This window comes from Haliaeetus leucocephalus, unplaced genomic scaffold (assembly GCF_000737465.1).
Source record: "Haliaeetus leucocephalus isolate CR32 unplaced genomic scaffold, Haliaeetus_leucocephalus-4.0 Scaffold830, whole genome shotgun sequence".
NCBI lineage: Eukaryota > Metazoa > Chordata > Aves > Accipitriformes > Accipitridae > Haliaeetus > Haliaeetus leucocephalus.
In genome coordinates this window covers 4,191,488-4,214,947 of record NW_010973266.1, presented here as the reverse complement: position 1 = coordinate 4,214,947, position 23,460 = coordinate 4,191,488, and the positions used below count along the sequence as shown (strand labels likewise).

General features: G+C 40.4%; 2 protein-coding genes across 4 annotated transcripts in view; one reads left to right on the top strand and one right to left on the bottom strand.

Annotated features, from left to right (window-relative positions):
• Nucleotides 1–14,202, top strand: part of ZRANB1 (zinc finger, RAN-binding domain containing 1) — a 31,063-nt gene extending 16,861 nt beyond the window's left edge. For both annotated transcript variants that reach the window (XM_010581980.1, XM_010581981.1), the window contains exons 5-10: nucleotides 1,556–1,627; nucleotides 2,182–2,380; nucleotides 6,300–6,420; nucleotides 7,284–7,413; nucleotides 12,643–12,872; nucleotides 13,779–14,202. In XM_010581980.1, the coding sequence (XP_010580282.1) occupies nucleotides 1,556–1,627; nucleotides 2,182–2,380; nucleotides 6,300–6,420; nucleotides 7,284–7,413; nucleotides 12,643–12,872; nucleotides 13,779–13,997 (971 nt within the window). In that variant the 3' untranslated portion in view covers nucleotides 13,998–14,202. The remainder of the gene's footprint in view (nucleotides 1–1,555; nucleotides 1,628–2,181; nucleotides 2,381–6,299; nucleotides 6,421–7,283; nucleotides 7,414–12,642; nucleotides 12,873–13,778) is intronic.
• Nucleotides 14,203–20,206: 6,004 nt separating this feature from the next.
• The window catches only part of CTBP2 (C-terminal binding protein 2), a 76,212-nt gene continuing 72,958 nt past the window's right edge, over nucleotides 20,207–23,460 (bottom strand). For both annotated transcript variants that reach the window (XM_010581979.1, XM_010581978.1), the window contains 3 exons: nucleotides 22,991–23,118; nucleotides 22,119–22,236; nucleotides 20,207–20,439 (listed from right to left, as the gene is read on the bottom strand). In XM_010581979.1, the coding sequence (XP_010580281.1) occupies nucleotides 20,259–20,439; nucleotides 22,119–22,236; nucleotides 22,991–23,118 (427 nt within the window). In that variant the 3' untranslated portion in view covers nucleotides 20,207–20,258. The remainder of the gene's footprint in view (nucleotides 20,440–22,118; nucleotides 22,237–22,990; nucleotides 23,119–23,460) is intronic.

Sequence of the window (23,460 nt, the reverse complement as noted above, 5' to 3'; positions counted from 1 at the left end):
AAGAGACATGTCTTAAACCACTGTGCATCTCTTTGACACATGTAATAGCCATTAAATAATTAAGGAATAAGAACGTTCAGAAGCATCTGTACATCAAGACTGTCAGTGTATTTCCACTTCCATCACACTTAGTCAACTGAACACCTTTTGTAGTCAACAGTTAGCAGTTGGTCTCAAGACAGCATTTCCAAGGATAGTGGTATAAATCACACAATCCTATTCAGATATTACCTATATGATGTAGTTTAAGAACCAGTTTCCACACGGTCTTTCAAATAAATGGATAAGATCTTCCTGGCGAGTCAATGCACAGACGTTAAAGTGCCAATCTTCTAAATTGATGGCTGGCCACTGCAAGCCAGTTTTAGTTTAAAAAACCCTAATCAATCATACCAAAAAGCCCCACCCCACAACAGCATGCCTGCACCAAACAATAGTATGCTTCAGTAGCAACTCATATGCCTTCACTTATGTGAAGTCCACATATGGACTTCACTTTTCAAAGCCCTAGGTTGTAAGGTATTGAGCAGGACTGGCAGATATGACACTGGAATTGAGAGGTCTTTGTGCCCTTGAAATACCACTTAGAGGCCAGTCATCATCCTGTAGACTGCCTGAAGGGATGCTAGATGTTTTTGTTTAACTGTTTGATTTACTTCCTTAACTTTCATATATTTAAGTTTCACAATTGTGCTGAAGCTAGCAAAGTGTCTCTAGCTGCTGATCTGCCTAGCAACCCTTTACTACTTACCTTGTATTGAAATGCAGGCCATGAGCAGATCTTCAAGGTGTTGCAGATGTTGTGTGTGTTTGTGTTTTAGAATGTGGGGCAGTGTTTGTTATTTTACATGATACAGAAGTCACAAAAGACTTTTTGTCCATTATACAATTTTCTGGCCTTTTTTTGAGGTAGATCCACAGTTGCAGATTCTGTCTGTAAAGCTCTTGGAACAGTTGTCAGTAGTGGCATTTTCTGTGTCATAGCTTAATAGTTTTCCCACTTCTTGTTTTCTAACCTGCAAACTATGGCCTGCAAACCATTGGGGTTCTCTGAACTATATTTCATTGAAGTCTGCATGAAATGACTAAGGAAGTGGACGTTTTGTACAAGAACAAGTCTCTTGGCAAACTGTACCTGTCCACTGGGGGAGACCAGGGAGGAGAAACCATTTAGATGGGTGGAAAACTATTGCTTAGGATTGAAACTATCCTAAATGTAGTAGGGTTGAAAAGACTCTTTTTTTTTTTCCACCTCAAAGTGGTTCTCTACTTCACTTTCTCCTTCAGAGAAATCCATTCTTACCCTACGCATGCTGTGACGATCCTTTCCGCATAAAAGATATGACAGTCAGTCTGAGATATATCTGCTTCAGTGTGCTTTATGAAGCCTATACAGTCACAAATGACAGATCTGAAAATAGTGGCAGCATTTCAGAGGAGACATAGGGATGATAGGGCGAAAGCTGTTGCATAAGTTCTCCTGAGCATCGGCTGGTAATGTGTCTCTTTTACAGTAACATTAAGTGACTTTTGTATTTGCTTTCTATTTTTCCAGATATTGAAGACTTACCACCCACAGTCCAAGAAAAGTTATTTGACGAAGTACTTGATAGAGATGTTCAGAAAGGTAAATGCTGTGAGAATAGCTAGAATCTCTCCTTGCTTTTCATTAGAGAATATTTCTGTGATTTAAAAAAAAAAAGTGCACGTGTGTATATATGTGGCTTTGTTGCCTGAATTAGTTTTAAATATAGATTTGATGCTTTCAAGTTAATCTTCACCCTGGAATTATTTTAGAGAGAGAGAATGGAGTCTGTAAAAAATCATGTTTGTAATGTATCTTAAAAATCTTTACAATTCAAAAACTTTACAGTTTTAAGTCACAAGCTCTTTAAAGAAAACTGATCAAATCTTTCCACTTCAGTAGCAATCCTCAAACACATGATATGATGCTTTATTTAAGGCTATGGTTTGTTTTGGTTTTTTTTTTTCCTTCTTTTCTTGACAGTATTTTGCCCGAGGAATGCCTTTAGTTATTGCAGTTCACCTATTTTTGTAGTATGAAGGAAAACTTAGTTTTATTCATGTAAATTGTTGAGATTATGCTATTACTGTGCTATTTGTATTCTCTGAGACTTCAAATGAATATGGGTTTTAAAAGAGGCTATTGTCATGTTGCAGAGCTAGAAGAGGAATCTCCCATTATTAACTGGTCACTGGAACTGGGTACGCGCTTGGACAGCAGATTATATGCACTTTGGAATCGGACTGCAGGGGACTGCCTGCTTGATTCAGTACTACAAGCCACTTGGGGCATTTACGACAAGGATTCAGTGCTGCGGAAAGCTCTTCATGACAGTTTACATGACTGCTCACATTGGTAAGTTAGTTTTTATGTCAACTTTAAAGACAGCTTTCCATGTAGCATAGTAGTTGATAGCAGTATAGTATTAAAAAGAAACACAACCACCACTCCCCAATTTACTGTGGGTTGTGTGCCTCAGAGATGTTGAGTCACAGCATGATTCGTGTAGTAATCTAGATCTAGCGTATTCTAAATGATAGCACTGGAAACTTGGACATTCTGAACTCAGTGCCAGTATGTGATATTCAGCACATAGCATTTAAAATAGAGTAAAATATTTTATGCTGTGTGCTTGTCAAGAGTGTGTTAACCACAGTTACTAAGACTGGAATTTCTGTATACTTGCAATGTAAATCATGCGCATGCCATGCCTTGCTGCTTGGTGGAAGCTTTGCAGAAGATTGTTAGTAGAAGATAGCCTTTTATTCCTGTATAAACTTTTCAGTATTTTCATTCCATCTACTTAGTTACAGCTTTATTCAGTATTGCTCTTTTTGTTCCTGTTCTGTCTGCTAAAATAATGGCAGTAAAGCACAGAGTGTTGACGTTTAACTAGTGCTGTCATTTGGCCATAGAATTAATTTATCAGTCTGTAAAACAACTTTTGTTGTTTTACGCTGGCAACCTGCTTTAGTCTGATGCTGTGGTTTGCCTCTGCTAGAGGAAAAATTCTTACAGTTGGACCACCAGCAGTGTCCAACAGCTCTCAAGTGTGTAATGGGACTATGGGAAGAGATTGATAAAGATAACTAATCGCCTGTGTCTTACATTATTTTTCTTATGTTCTTGTAGTCAGGGACAAGACAAACAGCATCAGCAGGCATACTAGAGAGAGAGCCTGTCCCCTTGCTCTATGTGCTGTGCAGGAAATCAACAACAAAGGTTCATTTTAGGGATACCTATAAGTAGCTTTTGTGATTACTGTCCCCAGCCGCCTGCTGCTTGGAGAAGACTCCCCAAACGAGCATCCGGAGCTGGATTCAATAAAGCAGTGCTTCAGTAATAATTCTCCTGAGAACCTGTTTCTGAATGGATCTGTCACTACTTTAGAGTTGTTTATAATGGAGTGTGCGTCTTGACCATGCAGGAATGTCCCTGGCATCACAAGCAGTTCCCCTGAGGCCAGAACAGAAATTTATGATAGATCAGGTTTTGTTCATTATGGTAACAAAACCAAGCATGGTATCCAAAAACATGCTGCAAACTATTGAGGTTTAAACCAATCTTTTAAAATGTTAGTATTAACTGTTGTTGACTTAACTGTTGTATCTAACATAACACTCATTATTTAGAGTGTATTAAATCTGGTTAAGCTTTTTAGTTCATGTTCTAGACAGAATTTGCATTTTACTCTGAATTTACTTAATCTTTCTCCTTACTGGAAGCACAGTTGTTTTTTTTAACTGATTCATGTGTTCCTTTATGGTTTGAATACAGTTGCCTACCTTCAGTCTGGATAATCTTGCTTGCTAGTTTGTTACTGGAAAAATTAGTACAGGTTCTAGTACAAACCTCTACAGAGCTACATCCTTAATAGGAACTGGTCTGCCTGCAGAGGCTGTTAGCAATGGAAATTCTTGAAGAGTCAACTGACATGTTAGTGGCAATACTAGATCAGAATAGAGTCATAATGCCTTTCAAAAAATCCAGATTGAGTCTGTGAGAAGTCTTTTAGTTAAGTTCTGTCGTAAATTGATCATCCTGTACATCCTATACTTGCTGTATAGATTCTATGTGGGAAGATACATTTACTTTTAATTTTTGTAGGCTAGGATGTGCAGCAGATAAGAAGCGCTGTTGTTGTCACTGGCTTTAATGATAATTGCTGAAGGAAGAGGCTCTTAAATGCAATCACTAGTCTCAACAACAGTGTGCTTAAACTTTTATCTAGTGGAATTGTTCTTCAGAGCCTTCACAAAGACGCTTAAAACCAGGTATTTTTATAGTCGGACACAGAACATTCATGTAACTCATTTGGCCTCATTTTGTGATGTTTGTTTAGGTGCTGAACAAAGAATCTATTTACAAGAGGCAGTCTAGTGTCTGGTACTCAGAAAAAGCTCAATAGGGAAGCTCCCAGAGGCTCTGGCCTGTGGAGTCTTTTCCACTCACCTTTTAAATGACTACACTTTTTTAGTTGACTCAAAAGTGTGTTCTGATTTGTCCCTTTTTGTATTCTACCATTAGCTTTTGGTGGAGAATGGGCATATGCCCTAGGTTGGTTTTCAGGGTTTTTTTGTTGTTGGTTTTTTTACAGATGCATTCAGTTCTCCTGTGTTAAACTAAAAAGTTTGTTTTAAATGAGATAAAAATCTTGAGCTTTGACTTCTGTCTACAGAGCTACCTCCTGTGAACATCTACAGATAACTGTGTCTATGGCTGTCTAACTCAAGGAAGAAACTGCTTTAGGAAAACACTTCTGTAGTAGAGCTTTTGTGGGGATAGTTTGGATTTTTTCTTTGTTTTTTTTTTGTTGTTTTTGTTTTCTTTTTTGCCCCTGCCCCTTCTTTTTTTTCTTCCCCTCTCCTCCCCTTGTTTTTTCTTTTCCTGCCTTTGTCCTGTTCCCCTCCACCCCCCCCTTTTTTTTTTTTTTTTTAGCAGAATCTAACTAAGCTTCTTTCAGGAGACCTAGCTATTAATTCATTTAGCACAAGGTGTTAGGTTAGATTTCTGGGGGAAAACAGGCAAAATATCTATCAGCTGCAAAGATGGAGGCAGTTGATCTATTTGGATAGAAACTGGAATGTAGGTAGATCCAGGAGATTCCCTGTAGATGTATTAGAGTGAGAGAGCACAGAGACCTATCAAAATGTCTTACTAATAGGTCTTTAAAGCCATGCAGAAATTTTAGCTGTACTTGGGAAGGCCAGCCTGGTTGGTGACAGCTGTTACATACACCAAGATTTTAGGGTGATTACATCTTTACTGAAAGCATAGGAAAGGTTTCTTCCACACACACCCACTGTCTGTTAATTTTCTCAGATTTTAATTACATGAGTTCATTTCAGTGACTTTTTTAATAAGCTGAACTTCAGAATGGTTTCTTTGTGTTCACAGTAAAGGCCATTGTTTAAAAGTTGGCTTAGCACTCTTCGCTAAACGCGTGTTCCTAATGTGAAGTTGTGGCCTTTCCATAGTGTGGTGATCAGACTGAGTTTAAAATGTTAAAAAGCCAGCATCTGCTTTTCAATGTGTAGGTCATTTTTCTTTTTAATTGATTAAGATAGATAAAACATTAGGACTAAACTAGTGTACAAAACCGCTAATTTTAATTTAAACAGAAAAACAGAAATCCTGTCACTTTAAAACTTTCAGTGTAAATGGGATTAATCCCACTTTCTATATTCGATTCTTATCCTTGCTGCAGTATAACTGTTCCACATAACGTGAAATTACCATACTCTTTGCTCCAAAAACTGATGTAAAACAGATTCTGCCTCTTAACCACGCTCTATTTGAAGTTGATACGCAAGTACTTTGGAGTTAGTTGGCTTGTGATATGGTCAGCAGCAGAGAATACCTGTATTGTTTGTGTGAGAAAAATGAGCAACTCCTCTTAGGTGAAATGGAATGTCTTAGTTATGTTTCCTGTACATCAACACTTAAATAATCCTAAATAAGCCTTCGAAAAACCTATTACAAGAAGTATCAAACTAGCCAGGAGACTGTTAGGAACTTGCATCTATTACAGCATGTCTGCTGTAGGCATTGCGATCCCAAGTGATCTCTTAAATGAGGATTACCAAATGGAGTCTCCTGAAGATTAAAAACCAAAACAAAATCCAGTTTCCCTGACGTATGCTCTCTTTTCTTCCCACTTCTTTACAGACTTGATAAAAAGGATTACAAGCTTTGAATATTGCTATCAAGTGTATGGTGGTTGAGTAAATATTTTTGTCTTTACTACTCTTTCTCTCTCTCCCTAACATTTTAGGTTCTATACACGCTGGAAAGAGTGGGAATCGTGGTATTCCCAAAGCTTTGGTTTACATTTCTCATTGCGAGAGGAACAGTGGCAGGAAGATTGGGCATTCATACTCTCTCTTGCAAGCCAGGTAAGAACTTCTTTATAGGATGTCTGTTAGAAAGGATATTCTAACCTCTGAAAAGAAATTTCAAGAACTCAAAGTATTCTTCAGGAATAAGAATTTTCATGTATAAAGGAAAACATTCCTCTTAAGCCAGTAATGTTAAAGTATTACTAGGTAGACTCTTTTGCCAAAATAGAATCATTTAAAATTCTAATTTTTGATCTTACCATTAAGCAGTACAGTACAAAAAAGTATGGGGCTCTTGGTGCCAGAGTGAATTCTGTAGAATAAACTAATACACAATTGTCTAAATGTCCTGCCTCCTAGCTCCTGCAATACTTACCACCTAGAACAGGCCTACAAATCTGTAAGCTTACACCACTTAAACTTCAGCAAGTTGATGTTTTCAAACTCCCCTCCAAAATGAGATTTCTGTTCCTATAAGCTTCTAGCTATGGGAATATTTTTAGCTCCTCTTTTAAAGTATAAACATGATTTTGGTGTTACTTTCTTGTGATTTGTTTCGGATGTGCTCTTTTCCTATCATCAAAAGGTATTTACCTTAACCTGTTGTCAGATGAATGAATTATTTTTAGACTACATGTTATGTGGAGTTTTACTTGTAACTGCGGAATGAAATATGTTAGATTGAATCTGGGCAATAGGACAAAGAATTATTTCTGACAGATTAAGTTCTTGTGCAAGCTGAAATGTTTTTGCTGCTTTCCAACTGATATGTAATAGTCTTCCAGTCTTTTGTTTTCCTGTCAAAGCTAGATCACTCTTAAAAGCATTTTCTGTCTCAATTTGGAGACTGTTTTTCAAATTGTAAAGTAGAGAATGGTAGGTTCTGTTTTAAGTGATATCTGTCTTTGTGTTTGGTTCAGCCTGGAGCGAGTTTGGAGCAGACACACATTTTTGTACTTGCACATATTCTTAGAAGACCAATTATAGTTTATGGAGTAAAATATTATAAGAGTTTCCGAGGAGAAACATTAGGATATACCCGCTTTCAAGGTAAGCCTTTAGTTTTTCAAATTTAGCTTTAAAAAAGGTTCAGCTATAAATCATAAACATAAAGGAAGTTGAAAGGAGAGTCACTTCAAGCTGTTAGCTGGAAGAGGATGGAATTGTGTTGTAGGTAAATTTGCATTAGCTATTAAAAAGAACAAAACAGTCCCCTGAAAACTTGCAGTTTTTCTTTGTATAATGGGCATGCTGCCTGTAGTCACAGTAAAAATGTGTTTTGACCTCCACTCAACATGCTTTTAGTCTATAATTTATATGAAATATTCTGATTGTGAAAACATATCAAAAGTTGTGTGGTTTGTACTGCTGTAAGACACAAGAGGTTTAATAAATGGAATTTGAAATTCCGTCCGCTTGTGGTGCTATGGCTGTGAATGTTCATTTTGGAAATGAAACTGTATTTAGCATTTCCTGAAGGAGGCTTACAAAGTTGGGGGCGAAGCAGGCAGGTGTTAGCATTGGCGTAGTTTCTCACCAGAGTGACAGTGGTATCTGGGTGCTCTTTCAGGACGAAGGGGCATGCCTTGTCACTCTGCAGCACTGCAGGAGACCTTTGTGAAGCAGCCCTTAAGAGCAGTGAAAAGCAGCCAGCCTTAAAGCAAGAGGCAAGGGTATACAAAGAAGGGTAGAGAAATTGAAGTAGGGTGGAGAATGATGAAGTTGGGCTTTTTTTGTAGTTGATTAAAGTGAAAGAGGTGGTAACTTGAACGTATGGCGTGGAGGCTGAAAGGGAAGGAATTCTGTTCATAAATGCTCTGCCAACAGTTATTATGTGAGGTATAAGATTAGGTACCTTTAGTTAAGATTACAAATTTCACTTTCTGCAAAAGTGAATTCCATGATGTAGTTAAAAGGAAGTGTTTAAAATTTATCTGTGTTTCAGTAATTCACACTTTACAGCAAGTGTGATGTAAATACTGGCCTATTTCTCAAGTAGTACTATAATTTTGCATAGCTTGATCAGGTTCTTTCTGACTGTTTCTCCTAGTCTTCTGAGCAAACAGCCTAACTATCCTTAAGATAAATTCGAAGATGTTTAGCTGACTCAGTCAGGTTTTGCTCAGACATATGTTTGTAGATTTCTAAAGATGCATATTCTATTTTGCAAGCCAAATACGTGTTTGGGTGACTTTCCTCTGTATTACATGCTAACACTTTATTATTTAAAGAATAGAAACATAAGAGGGGATTGGGAGCATCTGTACAGGCTCAGCTGTAAACAAAACCCATGTGGGAAGAACTGTTTGATCAGGCGCTGCGGCTGTGTTAGAGGGTGTTAGGGCGTTTGTTTTGCCCATGGTTCATCTTCCTGGCCTCAAGTATATCTGCTTGATGAGTACCCAGCAGTTGTTTTCATCAATACATCACTATTTATTTATAGCTTACTAGAGGACTTCCCAAAGCATCTCTTTTTGTGATTTTCAAAAAAGTATGCTAACTTTGGAAAGAGGCAAACCCATAATGTATAGAAGAACTCCAAGCTGTGGAGTTAATGTCAAATGTGTAACCTATTATAACTATTTTGAGTCTTCAGAAGATCTGAGGAGCTGTTTGGCTTGTAAGTTTGGGGCAGTGACAAAACTTCTTTATGTGAGGAAATGAAATACTTCTTTGAAGAGTATAAAAATTTGGTATTCTTTGTAGTTACATGTTATCTTTTATTTGAGGTGATGAAAGGATAGACTGGGGAAGAACAGTTGTTCATGTGCTATAGACCTGACACTTCAGGTTTGTGTTGCTTTTAACTCAAAAGGCTGAATGGTTTGCAAAATGTTTTTATTTTATAGATTGGGCATTGAGGCAGACAAGTGTTACATGGCCTAAATATGCTGAAATTGTTTTTTTGCTATGTGAACCAGAAGGTAACCGGGTGCCTGGGAAAACCTTTTACTAGACATGTGTTTCCAGGAATTAAGTCAGCTAAATATTTATGACTTGTGATTTGCTTGCCGCAAGCCGCATCCATCCATCCATAGAAACATGCAGCACTGTGAACAGGTGAACTTAGGAGCCTTGTGTCAAATTACCTGGAGTTACTTCTATCCCTGTCCAACCACATTTTTGTGGTTAATGTGTGCTAATTAAATGCTAGCAGCACAGCTGAAACTGAACAGCCGTCAGACTCGGGGTACTATGGGCTGCCAAGACAAGTCTCCTGTAAATTGTACAAGACTTGCTGTTCTGGGCTTATGTGTGAGCTTTGCTTAGCACATACCCCTTCAGTGAAGCTTTGAGGAGTGCTCGGGCTTCTCTGACTTGCTGTATAGAACCCTGCCTGTGTTTAAGATCACACAAAAAAGAGAGAGGAAAGAAAGATTGTGGGTTATAATAGAGATGAGGAAATGAATTTTTTTTAATGTTTACTTAACATCATATTTCAGTTTGTAGCACCTTGGAAAAGGTACTGTAAACCCCCTACTCACCCCTGAAATCTTCTCCCTGATCAGAATTTTTTTCTCCAGGGATTCCTTGTTCCAACTTGGCATCCTTGCTGTAACTGCCGTGAATCCTATAACTGACAGCCTCCTTGTTTCCTAGATTGCAACTGTTTAAATATTAAGGCTTCTGTGTGAAAGATCTATTTACTTAGCCTCAAGTATGCTTCTGGTCTAGCTGCATGTATTTAGTGCCATGAATATACAGCTTTTAAAATGAAACAGGAAAAAAGGTGACTGACTGAAATTACTATCGGATCAGGTTGGAGAAACTAAATACTATGCGGATGGCTTCTAGGATAGGTGTTAGCCTATACTCTTCATTTTCTGTGGTATGTGTGCATGTCAACTGGTTTTTACTCTACCTTCTCAATTTATATCAGATTTATAGAAGTCAATCTTAAGAGCACTAGATATTCTCCCTGGTAATGCTTGAAATTCCCTTCTTGTGGAGCTCATCACATAAATATTGAGGAGGAATGGAAAGTGTAACACATCCTTCTGTCTTGGGGAAATTATTAGTGTGGAATTTTTACTAAGATAAAACAATGATTAAAAAAATTTCCAAAAAGTTGCTGAATTTCAATGTGGAGATTATGTCAAGGCAAACAGATTAGTTCCACTCCTGAAAGGTCATGTACTTATGCCTGACGCAGGAGTTCTGCGTTGTTAGATGAGACATGAGATGTCCCTAGAGATGATACCCTTTGCTTACCAGTGATTTCTGTGCTTGGGGCCAAAATCTACCAGTTTGAGGCAGCAGGGCATTAACTGTCTAGCTTAATTTATTGCCAATTAATACAAACTTCCCCAAATTGAATCTTGGTTTGTCCATGATGGTAACTGGTGAGTGATCTCTCTGTCCTTGTCTTGACCCACAAGCTTTTCATTGTTGTTTTTTCCCCGTATTGCCAAGGAAGGGGAGTGAGAGAGCGGCTGGGTGGGTACCCGGCAGCTAGCCAAGGTCAGCCCACCACACTAGTGTAAGTATCCCGAGGAGTTGGCACAGTTTGTGAATGGAAGGAGGGGGACCTTTTGATGTATCTCTATGATCATAACTTGTGGAAGAAGGGGGGTAAGCGGTCATCCTGAGGGTGCTGATGCTTTCAGTTCTGAAAGGCCTCGGTAACCCAACCAACATGTATATACATAGCACCATCGTATTTAAACGAAGCACACAATATTAATAAATGTGTTGCCAACCCTTGCTGCTTGATTTGTTTTGCTGATGCTTCAGCCTAAAGATTGGAAAAAAAGTTTATGAAGTTATTTCTCTGAGTATGCATGAAGAATGAATTTCCAGGAATTGAGGGACTGACTGTATTACATTTGACTGTTAGTAGGTTATTTTCAATGTAACTTTGAATTTTGACCAGATGTTGGGTTCTTTCCCCAAATGTAAAGGCTTGAAATTTTTTGGTTAGCACTTACCCCTTGTTCTGCATCTTTTGTGTTTAGCACTGGATTACGGCGAGACTGCATTGTAATGGGGATGGGAGGAAGGGAGCACTAAGAAGGTATTAAATGGATTTGTCCTTAGATCTAGATGTTATAAAAACTTGTGTGAATCTTAATCTAAAACAAATGGAAAGACTTCTAGGTATTTCTTGATTGCTAATTCAAGAATGGGGAAAAAAGGGACAAATATTTACTGGTAGCCCATGCTAATTTTTGCTGCAGCAAAGACAGATGAGTTCTAAACTTAAGCAAAACCTCCAAAACCACCCCCTCGCCTCAGATTTCCATTTTAGCGTTGCCTTTCCATCTCCATGGATGTTGAAGGAGAAGTGAAGTGCCTTGTTTTGCTGCAGTGTCTGTTCCTAACTTACTGGCAGCAGCTGTACTATGAAAGGTTGCTATGCTACATGTGCACTTAAGTTTATGCGTGGCTATTTTTAAACTGTCACAAGGTAAGGCATGCTTTTGCTTAAGTTGTCTTGCAGCAGTACACACCAAGAATTATTTATGTTCCTAGAAGAAAGGAGTTCTAGTTTTATTTTGAGACTTCATGCACCTCAAGCAAATTACTGTCTTTATTGCTAAAAATGGTGGGGAGAAAAAGTGCAGTTTCTTTCAGAATCTGTGACATCAGTAATTTGTTGTATCTGAGCAAAATAGCATCAGCTTTTCAGTGTTTGGGGATTTTTTTTTTGTTGTGGTTTTTTTTTTCTTTTTTCAGACTAGATATGCATAATTGATGTGGGTTAATTTAATCTATTAATACAATGTTTATGAGAAGTCCCGCTGTCTCTGGGATGGGCTCCATACTTAGGTGCTGAATAACATTTAGTGCAGTAAGTTCTTTTAATAACAAGTTTTGTAAGCAGATGGTGGACTTTTTGTTCTGGTAAAAATAGACATCTGACTGTAGCTTTTATTTCTGTGGTGCAGAATCTCTTTTTTTTCTTTATAATTTTATTTTTAAGAAGAGTTACTGAACGTAAAAGACTACTTTTCTAACTTTGTTTTTTGTTCATCACTATACTATAGACCATAGATTTTAAGGGAATGGTAATGTGGTATTGGTTGTAATTGCAATGGCTTTTATGTTTAAACTTGTACAGTTGCGGAGATACTTGACTGATCTCGTCTTAACCTAATAATAATTAGCTGTACTGAAAAGTGTGACCTATATTAGTGTAGACCAAACCAAGTACATGTTAAATGCTTGTTAATGTGCTGCTGTTACTCTGTTTAGCCAAAAGCAAAAGGTTTGTATCAAAATTCTGTTTTGTTGAACATGACAGTTCTGAGTCTTACCCTTTGTTTTAATTTGTCATAGGTGTGTATTTGCCTTTGTTATGGGAACAGAGTTTTTGTTGGAAAAGTCCTATTGCTCTGGGCTACACAAGGGGCCATTTCTCTGCTCTGGTTGCCATGGAGAACGATGGTTATGGCAATCGAGGTGCTGGTGCTAACTTGAACACTGATGATGATGTTACTGTTACTTTTCTACCGTTGGTGGATAGCGAGAGGAAATTATTGCACATTCACTTCCTTTCTGCTCAAGAGGTAAGAAATAGCTGTGTAGCTGGTAGCCCTTGTCACAGCTGCTTATTTAAGCTGTGGCCTCAGCAATCTCTGTCGCCCCATGTTTTTGCATTTCAAAGAATTATAGGGAATATGCTGTTCTGTTTAATTAATACTGCTCCCTTCCCTATCATTTGAGGTGATTCTGAAAGGTATTTTCCCACAAATTTGATGCTTATTTATTGCTCTGTAAATTGAATGTAACTTCACTGTGCACGTGAATACAGACATACTTTGAAAAGGACCCAGAAATAAGGATTCTGACACTAATGGGAGACTGAAATATGCCTTTTTTTTATTTTTGAGGGTGCAACATAAATATTGGCCAGTAGTTACAGCATGCTCTACCTCTTTTTTTCTAATGAAGCTCAATTTGTTTCTTCTTTAATAACTGTGATAAAGACGGGGAACAATTTCAGTAAAGTGTGTACATGTAGGAAGGGAGGGTTGGAAAACCTGAAGTAATTGCAACAAAGTGAACATTCTGTAGATAAAGCCCATGCTTTTTCTCCTTTAAGTCTAGAGAGGGATATTTTTTCAGCAAGTCACAACATTTGTTATGTCTTACAAGAAGAAGTGTTTCATGTCAAGAACTGCTAGACTCCTAAAAACTGCTTTGTAAAGCCAGAAGGCTCTTTATCCTCCTTATATATAGTCCCTACCATAAATAATTAGTTGCCCACAGATAACTGAAATATTGGAAGGCTATTTTGGTAATGCACCTCTGAAAAACTTAGAAGGGAAGAATAGCTGAAGAATATTGCCAGAGCCTTCAAATTCTGGCTGAAAATGCAGCGTGCGGCAGTTTGGCTTTCGGAGACTCCCAGCTGCGGTGAAGTAGTACGCTAACTCTGCCTCGTTCTCAAGCTGTTTTCTTTTCCCCCAAAGATAGGTAACGAGGAGCAGCAAGAAAAGCTGCTCCGGGAATGGCTGGACTGCTGTGTGACAGAAGGAGGGGTTCTCGTTGCCATGCAGAAAAGCTCTCGTAGGCGCAATCATCCGCTGGTCACCCAGATGGTAGAGAAATGGCTCGATCGCTACAGACAGATCCGCCCTTGTACATCCCTTTCCGATGGTGAGGAAGATGAGGATGATGATGACGAATGATGATGAAGAAACTGAAAAGAAAATTACCAGTGCAGAGTGTCTGACCCGGAGTTAGCGTTCTGCTTTAGCAGTTCGTTGTGGAACGACCCAATTCTAGGGGAAACATGCTGTAAAGGATTTTTCTAACCAGCATGGAGAGAGGCTAGAAGCTCATCTGCTGTGTGAAGAGAGCAAAATGGGCTGGACTACCGTTTGTATAAAAACAAAGAAAAAGAAACAAAAAACAGCTAATTTTATTATCAAGACAGAAAAAACACATTTTTCTTTCTGATTGTAAATCTGTCTATAAATGTACCGCATGTGGTTGTGTAAGAGGTTGTGTAATAGGAAAAGTATACCAGCATCTTAATTATTGCAAAGAAATTTTTCAAATAAGGGCACTTACGAAAGCACATGTTAGATGGATATCTCTTCCCTCCGAGATTCTTTTACAGTAGAACTTGGTATTCTGCATCACCTTTTAGATACTCTGATACATTTCCGTGAAAGGCCCTTTTATGTGAAATCTCACTAGTGCCCAGGTCAGATTGAGGTTTTTTTTGTTTGCACAAAATATCCACAGCAAGTCATAAGCAAAAATACATTCATTATTTCACTAATATTTTAGTTACTGCTGTGCCCATATAATAAAATCTAAACTCTACGGAACAAACTGGAAGAGAAGCTAAATTTTTCATGGAGTGAAATGATTTGTTTCCTGAAAAAGTGTTTTGGGTTTTTTGTTTGGTTGTTTTTTTTAATTTTTTTCTTCTAATAGTTAATAGATTCCTTTCAGTATACATAAGAATATTTATTCAGAGAAGTGACCTAAAATATAGGGATTTTATTCCAGTGAGCATATACTAAACAAAAAATTGTGTGAAATTTGAGAACTCGGACATGATTGAGAATTTCGTATTGTCAGAACTCCGTCTTGCTGTGATACAAACCGTGTATCATTTTATCATTTATTCTTTCATCAACTTAAACATTGCTGCAAATGAAAAAACACCTTTTTAAAGGGTTACTCCTCAGTCATTAAATCTAGTGAGAATACACTTGGCAGTTCTAATTAAAAAGAAGAATCTATGCTAAAGTTGTTTTTAAAAGCACTGTGTTATATATTTCTCAGTATGTAAACCTGGGAATTTCTTGCATGTTGATTGATGTGGCCATACTTAAACTTATGTAAGTTCCTAAGATTGTAAGTTCAGAGTATATTCTCCAGTAGAAATTTTATTATATTTGATAACTTTAGCCATGTAACCTGTAATGGATAAAGTTTATCTAAAAATCTCACTTAAACACTAAAGGTTAATGCCAGTTTTTACCTATACAGTGCAATTCAGGTTGTCTGGAAAAGCACTTTTGATTGTGTGGTGGTTGAATAAGGAATTTTGCAGTAGATGAAATTTGTTTTAATTAGAAGTTGGAAAGAAGCCCCATAGCACATATTTTTATGTAGTTCAGAGCTATGGAAACCCTGAGGAACTTGCTGCTTTTTCTTCCAAATGCTGCTTAGATGGTGTTGAAATGTGCACAACTCCTACATAAACATGGTGACGACACCAAAAGTATAGAAATAATGAAGTACTGTATTAACTTAGCAATTTTCCCATCACAGATTCCATTGAGGTTTATTATGAAATGTCTTCACCTTTTTTTGGCCATTAGATCTCCTCTGATTGGTGCATGCGCAAATTTTCAGGTAAAAGAATGCATGCTTATCTGCAATGTACGTATGATTTACCTGAACTAAATAGGCAAACCGCAGATACTAAAGAGGTTCTTCACAAGCATATGGTCCTGTTTCAAGTTTGCTTTCTAAGTCAGTATGGTTTTTTTTTTTTGGTCCTTTTTCTTACCTTGCAGTGAAATCCTTTCATACCTCATCTAGCTGAGGGTGTAAAGCTTTTCTGTCAGGGGAACTGAATGCAGAGGAAGCTGGGATGAGAATTTCCATCATCTGAGCTGGCCTGCACTGTGTGCTTGGTGGCATCGTTTATCTGTCGTGGTGTAGCCCAGTACACTTCTGGAGGTCCTTCTTGTTCAGGACTGAGTATGCCAGGTTTAGAAGTTCCCGTTCAGTGGCCAGATTGCTGTAAATTCAGATCCTAGCTTACCCAGGATTAGCTTCCTTGTGCAGAGCGCCATTCGAATGGACAGAAAGGATAAGCTTCTCCCTTCAGCAGGCTACTTGAAGGGTGTGCAAAATGCTGCGCAGAATTTTAACATCTCCCCCCGCCCCCCTTTGCTTTCTGCAGTACTGTTCTGTTGAAGGAAGTAAAGCTTCCTCGTAACATGGGGAGAATAACCAATGTGAAAGTCTACCTTGAGCCAAATTCGATGAGCACGCCTTTCCTCATCTCCCGTTGCTGTCCGTGGGCAGCCCGTGTTGTGGCCCGACGATCCCTGTCCCCAGCCAGCACTTCACCATAGCAAGTGGAAGTTCACCATGCAGTCAGTTCAGCTGTTTTTCAAAAGCATGCACTGTGCTCTCCGATATTTACCTAGTTCTGGTATGAGAGGGCAGTCCTGGTACTCCAGAGCTCTTGGCTTTCCTGATCATTATTGTTTTGTTCCGATGTGCTGTAAAATGGTATGTTCAGGTTAACATGCTTCACAGGTCATTTCGGAACTGGTGGAGTATCTTTTTCAGAATCAAAGTAATCCAAACCTCATGTACCTGTAGATTAAAGAGATGCAAACCCCTGCTTTGTGCTAGCACAGTGGTCAGTGTATGTTAATGGGTACTCTCCTTGAATTACATACTTGAAAGTTTACAAATACTGAGATTAATTTGCAAATGCTACCTTGCAGCTTGTCAGCAAGTTCTGCTCTTTTAGCCAAGTATATATATAAAATTGGGTTTCTCAGTGTTATTTTCCTCATATTATTGCTCGCAGCAGCACATGCTTTCCTAGCACAGAACTTGGCTTTTCATTGCTACCTCCTTTACATCTGGTTGTTTTTTCTGGTTTTATTTATGAATTCCTCAGTGAAAATCCCTGTATTTCTTTTGTTTTTAATATATTAAAATTTAGTAATTCTGGATTCTTCCAAAGTTCTGCTGCATGGCTTATGGCAAATATTACTAGACTGTGTTTACTCCATTAACAAAATCGGTTTGTGTGCGTTTAGAGACCCTTATTTAATTGCCGCTTTTCCTTTTCCCCCCCTTTTGTTCAGTAACTTCCCTTAACCCCCCCCCTTTTTTTTTTTAGGTTTTACTTAGTGTCTGTCACCTTCAAGCTGCTTGTTTTAAGCTGCTCTGATGTCCATCATCAATGGAGAGACTCCCTGCCTGCCATCCTTGAGCATGACAACAGCAGTACAGCTGTCAGCAAAGTAACGGCACAAATCCTCAGCAGCAACTGTTTATCTCCTGTTTCTTTGCCCAATAATTTTCCATTTGAGAGTTGCAGCGTGCCGCTTCCCGGTACTTCGGCGTATCTTAATTGCGATGATACTCTTCCCTTTCTGCTTCCATGGGTCTTTGCGTGTTTTGCTGGTGATTGCACTGCAGGCGCTTGAAACCCAACTGCGGAGGGGAACTTCCAAAACTGCAGTCCATTACCAAAACATGTCCTTTAGTTTGTAACCCTTGGGATCTCTTAATTTCTACTCTTGTTGAGCTTGTAGCACTTCAGTAGAAGCTGTCTGCCTACGTTCGCATCCGTCCTTGGGTTTTGGTTGAGAGGGAGGTTGGGTGTTGGATGAACACTACAGCATTTGCTGTTCCCTGTGGGGTCTGAGCTCAGCCTCTTGCTGTCCTGGTGCGGAGTCCACTGATGGCGGCGGAAGCCCGAGGAACCACCGGTGCACGAGATCCTGCGAGACAGGGAAGTACTTGCACCCATCTGGGATGCAACTGCTTATTTAAAAACAAATCACAGTACCAGAGCTAGTTTATTTTTAAAACAACTCTAAACCTTAACACCAATTAAATGTGTTCCTCTTGGTTTTTACCGTCGTTTCAGTGTTTCCCAAATACCTTCTCTGTAACTAAACTGTTTTATCATCCTGGTTTCTTGTGGTGTTCATGGATAATCACTGGCGTGCTATGTTGATCACTGACAAAGAGTGGTCACTCATCTATAAAAGGTGACCTCTTTTTTTAACATGTTTGAAGCTGGTAACTAGTTTTCAGTTTAATTTAAAGCAAAGAAAATACAGAGTTTTGTAACCTAGACACTTTTTGGTTTCACCTTTTTTCAAGTCCCTTTCCAGACCACGGTCTTTGCCCCATGTAACACTGCATGTGCTGGCACTCTTTGACACAATATGAAAGACAGGGTGGAAACAGAAGAACAGGCCTCTTGTCTAGTGAGGCTTGAGGCTGCTGGCACCTCTCACACAGGTTTTCAGCTTTATTCCCTAGCGCTTTGTTAATGCTTCATTTCTCGAGTATGTACAAAAAATGTTGAGGTATAGCTGCTTTTTTGTAGCTTAACAGAAACCATAGTGATCTTTTTCCACCTAAACTGCATAGGATGTCCCATTTGATTTTAAATATTCACAAATTACAGCTTATGGACAGCACCACCTGAAAGTCTGGATAGGAAACTAAATTCAGCAAGCGTTTCCCCAGCAGTGCAACTTAAAAACTGACCTGCACTTGGCAAGCTTGCACCGAGTTTCTGCTGCATTTCTCGGAGCCGGTTGCAGGAAGCCAAGGACAGATCCTTGGCCGGTGCCAATCCTGGCGCTCTCAGTGTCACCATCTTGCGGACTGTGATGGGACCAGGTCCCAGCTGCTGCTCAAGTGCTGGAAGTCAGACTCGAGGAAAACTTACCTGCTCTCCGCTGGGGAATCTTACTCTGTTTCCAAGGAGGGCACAGTGTGATCAGAGTTACATTTCTGTACCTTATGGTGCACTCTCAGTGTCTTCAACTTGAAGCATTAGTCAGATTGCAGGGAGAGCTCTTGCCTTTCAGAAATTATAGAAATTTTATCACTTTTTATTGAAAACTGCACTGAACGCTAAATGTCCACCTTTACAATAAACAAATACAATAACGGTAACACACTAAAACAAAACATACTTCTGATAGCCATTGGTTTTTTTTTTTCTGTTTGGGACAGCTTAAGATTTTTTTTTTTTGTCACAGAAACAGGAATGTACCCATACAAAGGCTCAAAATAGGCCATCTTTTTAAAAACAAAAAGGCGATGATTCACAAAAGACTATGAATATAACATGTAACTAGCTGATACAAATCTAATAGGATTTGTTAAAATCAGTCACATCTAATAACACATTTTGAAGTGTTCTTGTATAAAATATCACGTGAAGAAAAGAAGACTTTTATCAATGTCTAAAAAAGTGGGTTTTGTTCATAGACAGTCTGACAAGTTACCATAAAAAGTGTTTCCTGAGACATAAGGAAATGCAACATTATTCTTGAACCCTTTCCAGCTCAAGACTTTTTCCACTTGATAAAATAGCTGCAGATTTAAAACTGAGAAAATATATTTGAGTACAAATAGTGTGTGAAACTTAATACTTTCTTCTTTTTTTCTTTTTTTTTTTTTTTTTCTTGCATCATTGCAGGGCGTAGGTGAATGCACAGCTACTTTATTCAGTGTATTGGGCAGAGAAGAGACTGGCAGTTTGTTTTTTCATTAGCCTGGGAGGGCAGCGGCCGTTGCCAGGAGCCCTTTCTGCCCTCCCCATCCCACGGATCCCGGCTGGAATGGCTAGAACTTAAACCTGGCAGGAGAACTTCTGTTACACGTCACTGGCCCTGTGAGACTGCAAAAAGGATTATTATTTTTTTTTTTTCTTCCAAGTCTAAGCCAGTACTGATGCCTCCCGTTAGAAGAGGTAACCAGATAGATAAAAGAGTAAGGAAAGGGCTGAAGCCACATAATGGTTTCCTCTAACATTTCTATGTTAACTCTGTAAAGATGGCTTAATGCAATGGTTTGAAAACAGGTGCAGAGGCCCTGTCCTTCCCAAGGAATTGAGGGGAAAAAAAATCTATTTTTTATTCATGTGACTGATGCACAGATGAAGGAAACTTAACACACAATAACAGAAGTTGATCATTAATGTATCACATCCTAGTTTTCAGCGCTTCAGTAAGCAGGTGACTTCTTCAGGGCTTCTCCCCAGTCTTGACTGCTATCACTTTGTCGTTAACACTGGAACATCAATGATGCGTCTGTCCAAAATCAACATTACAAATTTCGTATCAAATTCTTTTTTTAGTTCATGTATAACTTCTTTTCCAATGTCTCTTGGTCCTAAGTTTATTGAATGATTTTTAAATTATCTGCTATTGCTCATTGGGATGTTCCCTGTTGTCCCCGTGTTTTGTGGGCTGGTTAGGAGATGGAGCTTGGGAAGGATGTGCCACTGTGGGAAGATTGTGAGTAACAGGGATGCCTCCGGGAATGATGCCCTCCATAGCTGCTGGTATTCCTCCCGGTGCGACACTGACCATCCCAGGGGGATACCTGGGAGAGGGGACAGAGAGAGGCAGGTTTGTCATGTCAGAGCTCGCCACAGACAGCGCCAATCACCCAACCGCCGTCGCAGAGGCTATGGAGAAAATGAGCAGCAGAGAGATTCCGCTTCTCTAGTAGAGCCGAGTTCGGTCTTTCCTTTAAACTACAAGGGACAGCTCAATGTTAAATCAATGCTGCTGTGTCTTGGGTAAGCATCCTCCACTATGCTACAGGGACTCTGTCTTGTTCTGTACCTTCTAAGAGGTCGTTGAACCATAAGGAAGCCTTTCTCTTTCGAAAAATTGGGTAAGGAATCATCTTGAATGCTCTCCGAAATGCCAAATGCTAGCACGCTGAGTTAATCATCCTGGTGTGTGAATACCTGTGAACACCTACACCCGGTTTGTAAGTTTTCCTTCTATTAAAAGTGAGCTGCATCCTCTTTGTGTAACCAGAGAGCACAGCTGAAAAATGGGGTTGGATCTAGTCCGCCTTCGTTCCTTTCTAAGAGCGGGGCGAGTTACATGTATTCCAAGAAACGGCACTGAGTTTGAGAAAGGAGAAGAAATGCGAATTTCTTGAGCTGTCCGCAGGGAAGGTGTGACCTGGGGGCAACGAGGCCAAAACCCTCTGGAGGTCTGTTGGACACGTGGGGACTGAGGGCTCCAACCGCAAGCGCCTCCCTGCTGCTTCCTTAGGGAAAGGCGGAGGTGGAAGCCGGGAGGGGATGGGAGGATTTACCTGCCCGTAAAGGTGCTGAGCTGACCCCAGCCGCCAGCTTACGGGGGCACCGGGGCCGTGGCTCCCGAGGAGCTTAGCAAGGATGAAGCACCCTGCAGAGGCAGAGGTTAAGCTGGGAAGCCAAGGTTTGTCTTCAGGGTAATGGCATTGCCCACGTGCTTCGGAGCAGGACCAAGGGGGGACGCTTTCACCAGGGCTGGATGTTTCAGCGTATGGGTTCTGCTGGTCAAAGCGAGCAATTGCTGCCTGTGACCCGGAGGCAGGTGCGAGCGTGCGGGGCCACGGCACACGCGTTGCTCGGGAGTTTGCCCTCTCAAGGGCTCCGCTGCCGAATGCGCTCCTGCCTCTCTCTGCCCTGTAACGCGTCCTGATGTGCCCCGCAGGTGCTTTTTGTAGCTCAGAGTATTTTTGGTAACGGTGATATGCTGAAGGCTGCCCGTGCTCCAGCTGAGTCCTCGTGCCTAATGTCTCCTATTGGTGTGCTTTGAGCTGTCCAAAGTGGAATAATAAGCAACCCTAATCTCTGGGATTTAGGTAGAAATTAGGCCACCTGACTAAGGACCTATATTTGGAGTTTTTACCTGGGCTCATTAACCCACAAGCCGGGCCAGGCTCACAGCAGTCAGTGCATGGACAGAAATGCAGAGCAAATCTGCAATTGCTTCTTCCGTTTAGAAGTAATGTCCTGCCTGTTCATGGGTCTGAGTGGGGGGGTCCTGCCATTTACAGAGATGCTGTACAAGTGAGTGCTGGCCCACCAGAAGGAAGGCTTTATAAACGGGAGGTTTTATAAACCCGAGGTTAAATCAAGCCCCAAGGAGGGGAAATTCACAGTCACCAGGTGAGCCAGTGGAGAAGTTGTTACTTGGGCTTTCCTGCTCACTTTATAGCTGGACTCCCAAAACTCTGCAGGGAACCCGCTGCGCTGGTCCTGTTCTCTGGCTTACCTGTACGTGGCACCATTGAGCTCTGGATGAATTGCTTGCTGATCTATTACTGACCACGGAGCTGTTGTGACAAAGAATTCCTTATTCACGCAGTTTCTTAGGCTTTCTGGGATGCGCCCTGGAGTTGGTAATAAAGGTAAGTATGTGTCAGGCGGGTCCTAGCTTTATCACCCTCTAATAAGCTACAGTTTTTTCATTTCACTTTGTTAATATAAAGGATGGGGAAAAAAATCCCCAAGAAGTACCATATCCCTTGTTTCAGAAGGACGTTTTGGCTGTCCTGAGGTGCAGAGTTGGAGGCCAGTTTCCTACCCTCAGTCCTAACTCTCTGCCTTCAGGAAAGCTGTTCCCTTGAGCCCACTGCTTTCAAAGCAGGGGCTAGCCATGCATGAAGCTATGCCTTCCATGTTAACAAGGAGGGCAATTTTTAGGACAAGAGAACCACCCATTTGCTGGTGTATCGTGACCACCACCTTGGAGCGAGCTCAGTTACAGCAAGAGTTGGACACAGGTGCCTTCACTGCTTTGGGATTTGGCTTTGGCATGCAGTTGGCTGTGGTCAGCACCATCTTTTGAGTTAGCACCATTAAAAGGGGCAGCAATTATTGCTTTGCTGTCCTTTTCTTCCCAGTCACAGACGCTAATCTTTGCCAGGCTGCACAAGTGCCCCAATGATTTAAAAAACCCACCAAAACCCACAAAAAACCCTCACCCAACCACAAACGTGCCCAAATGACAGAAAAGTAAAGTTTGCTTTCTCGGCTCTTTTCCTGCTGAGACATGGGCAGGGTGAAGCCCCGTCTCTGCCCCTCCTGGTTCACATTCCAGGCGCACACATGAGCTAACCCCAGCTTCTCTGCAGGGCTGGGTACCTGTGATCGCACGCCGTATTTCAGTAGCAGCAGCTTCTCTCATCTCTAGTGACGCCTGCTCGCTGTACCAAGCGGTGTGGGGAGTACAAATTAAATTAGGAGCATCTTTCAACGGGCCTTGAGCAAAACTGGGAGGAGGGAGGAAAAAAAAAGAAAGATTAATCAATGTTTAGAAAGAATAAAATATGTTACGCATGGTAAAAGGCTTGTGGCCTGCCCTCTGCGTATGCAAGCCTCAGTCCCCAGTACCTCACCTGCGGCACCTGGGCTGGAAGGAGCCCGACAGCATCCTGCCAGCCCAAAATGGCCACGGGAATTCTGGGGAGAAAGCACAGCTCCAGTGCAGGGTGCAAACTGAAAATGCACCAAAAGAAGAGCCAACAGACCCAAAAAAACAGCCTACTGGGTGGTTGGTTGTAACGTTCCCGTGGGAATAAACGCCTGGGGGTGTCTCTGCAGCAGCGTGGGGA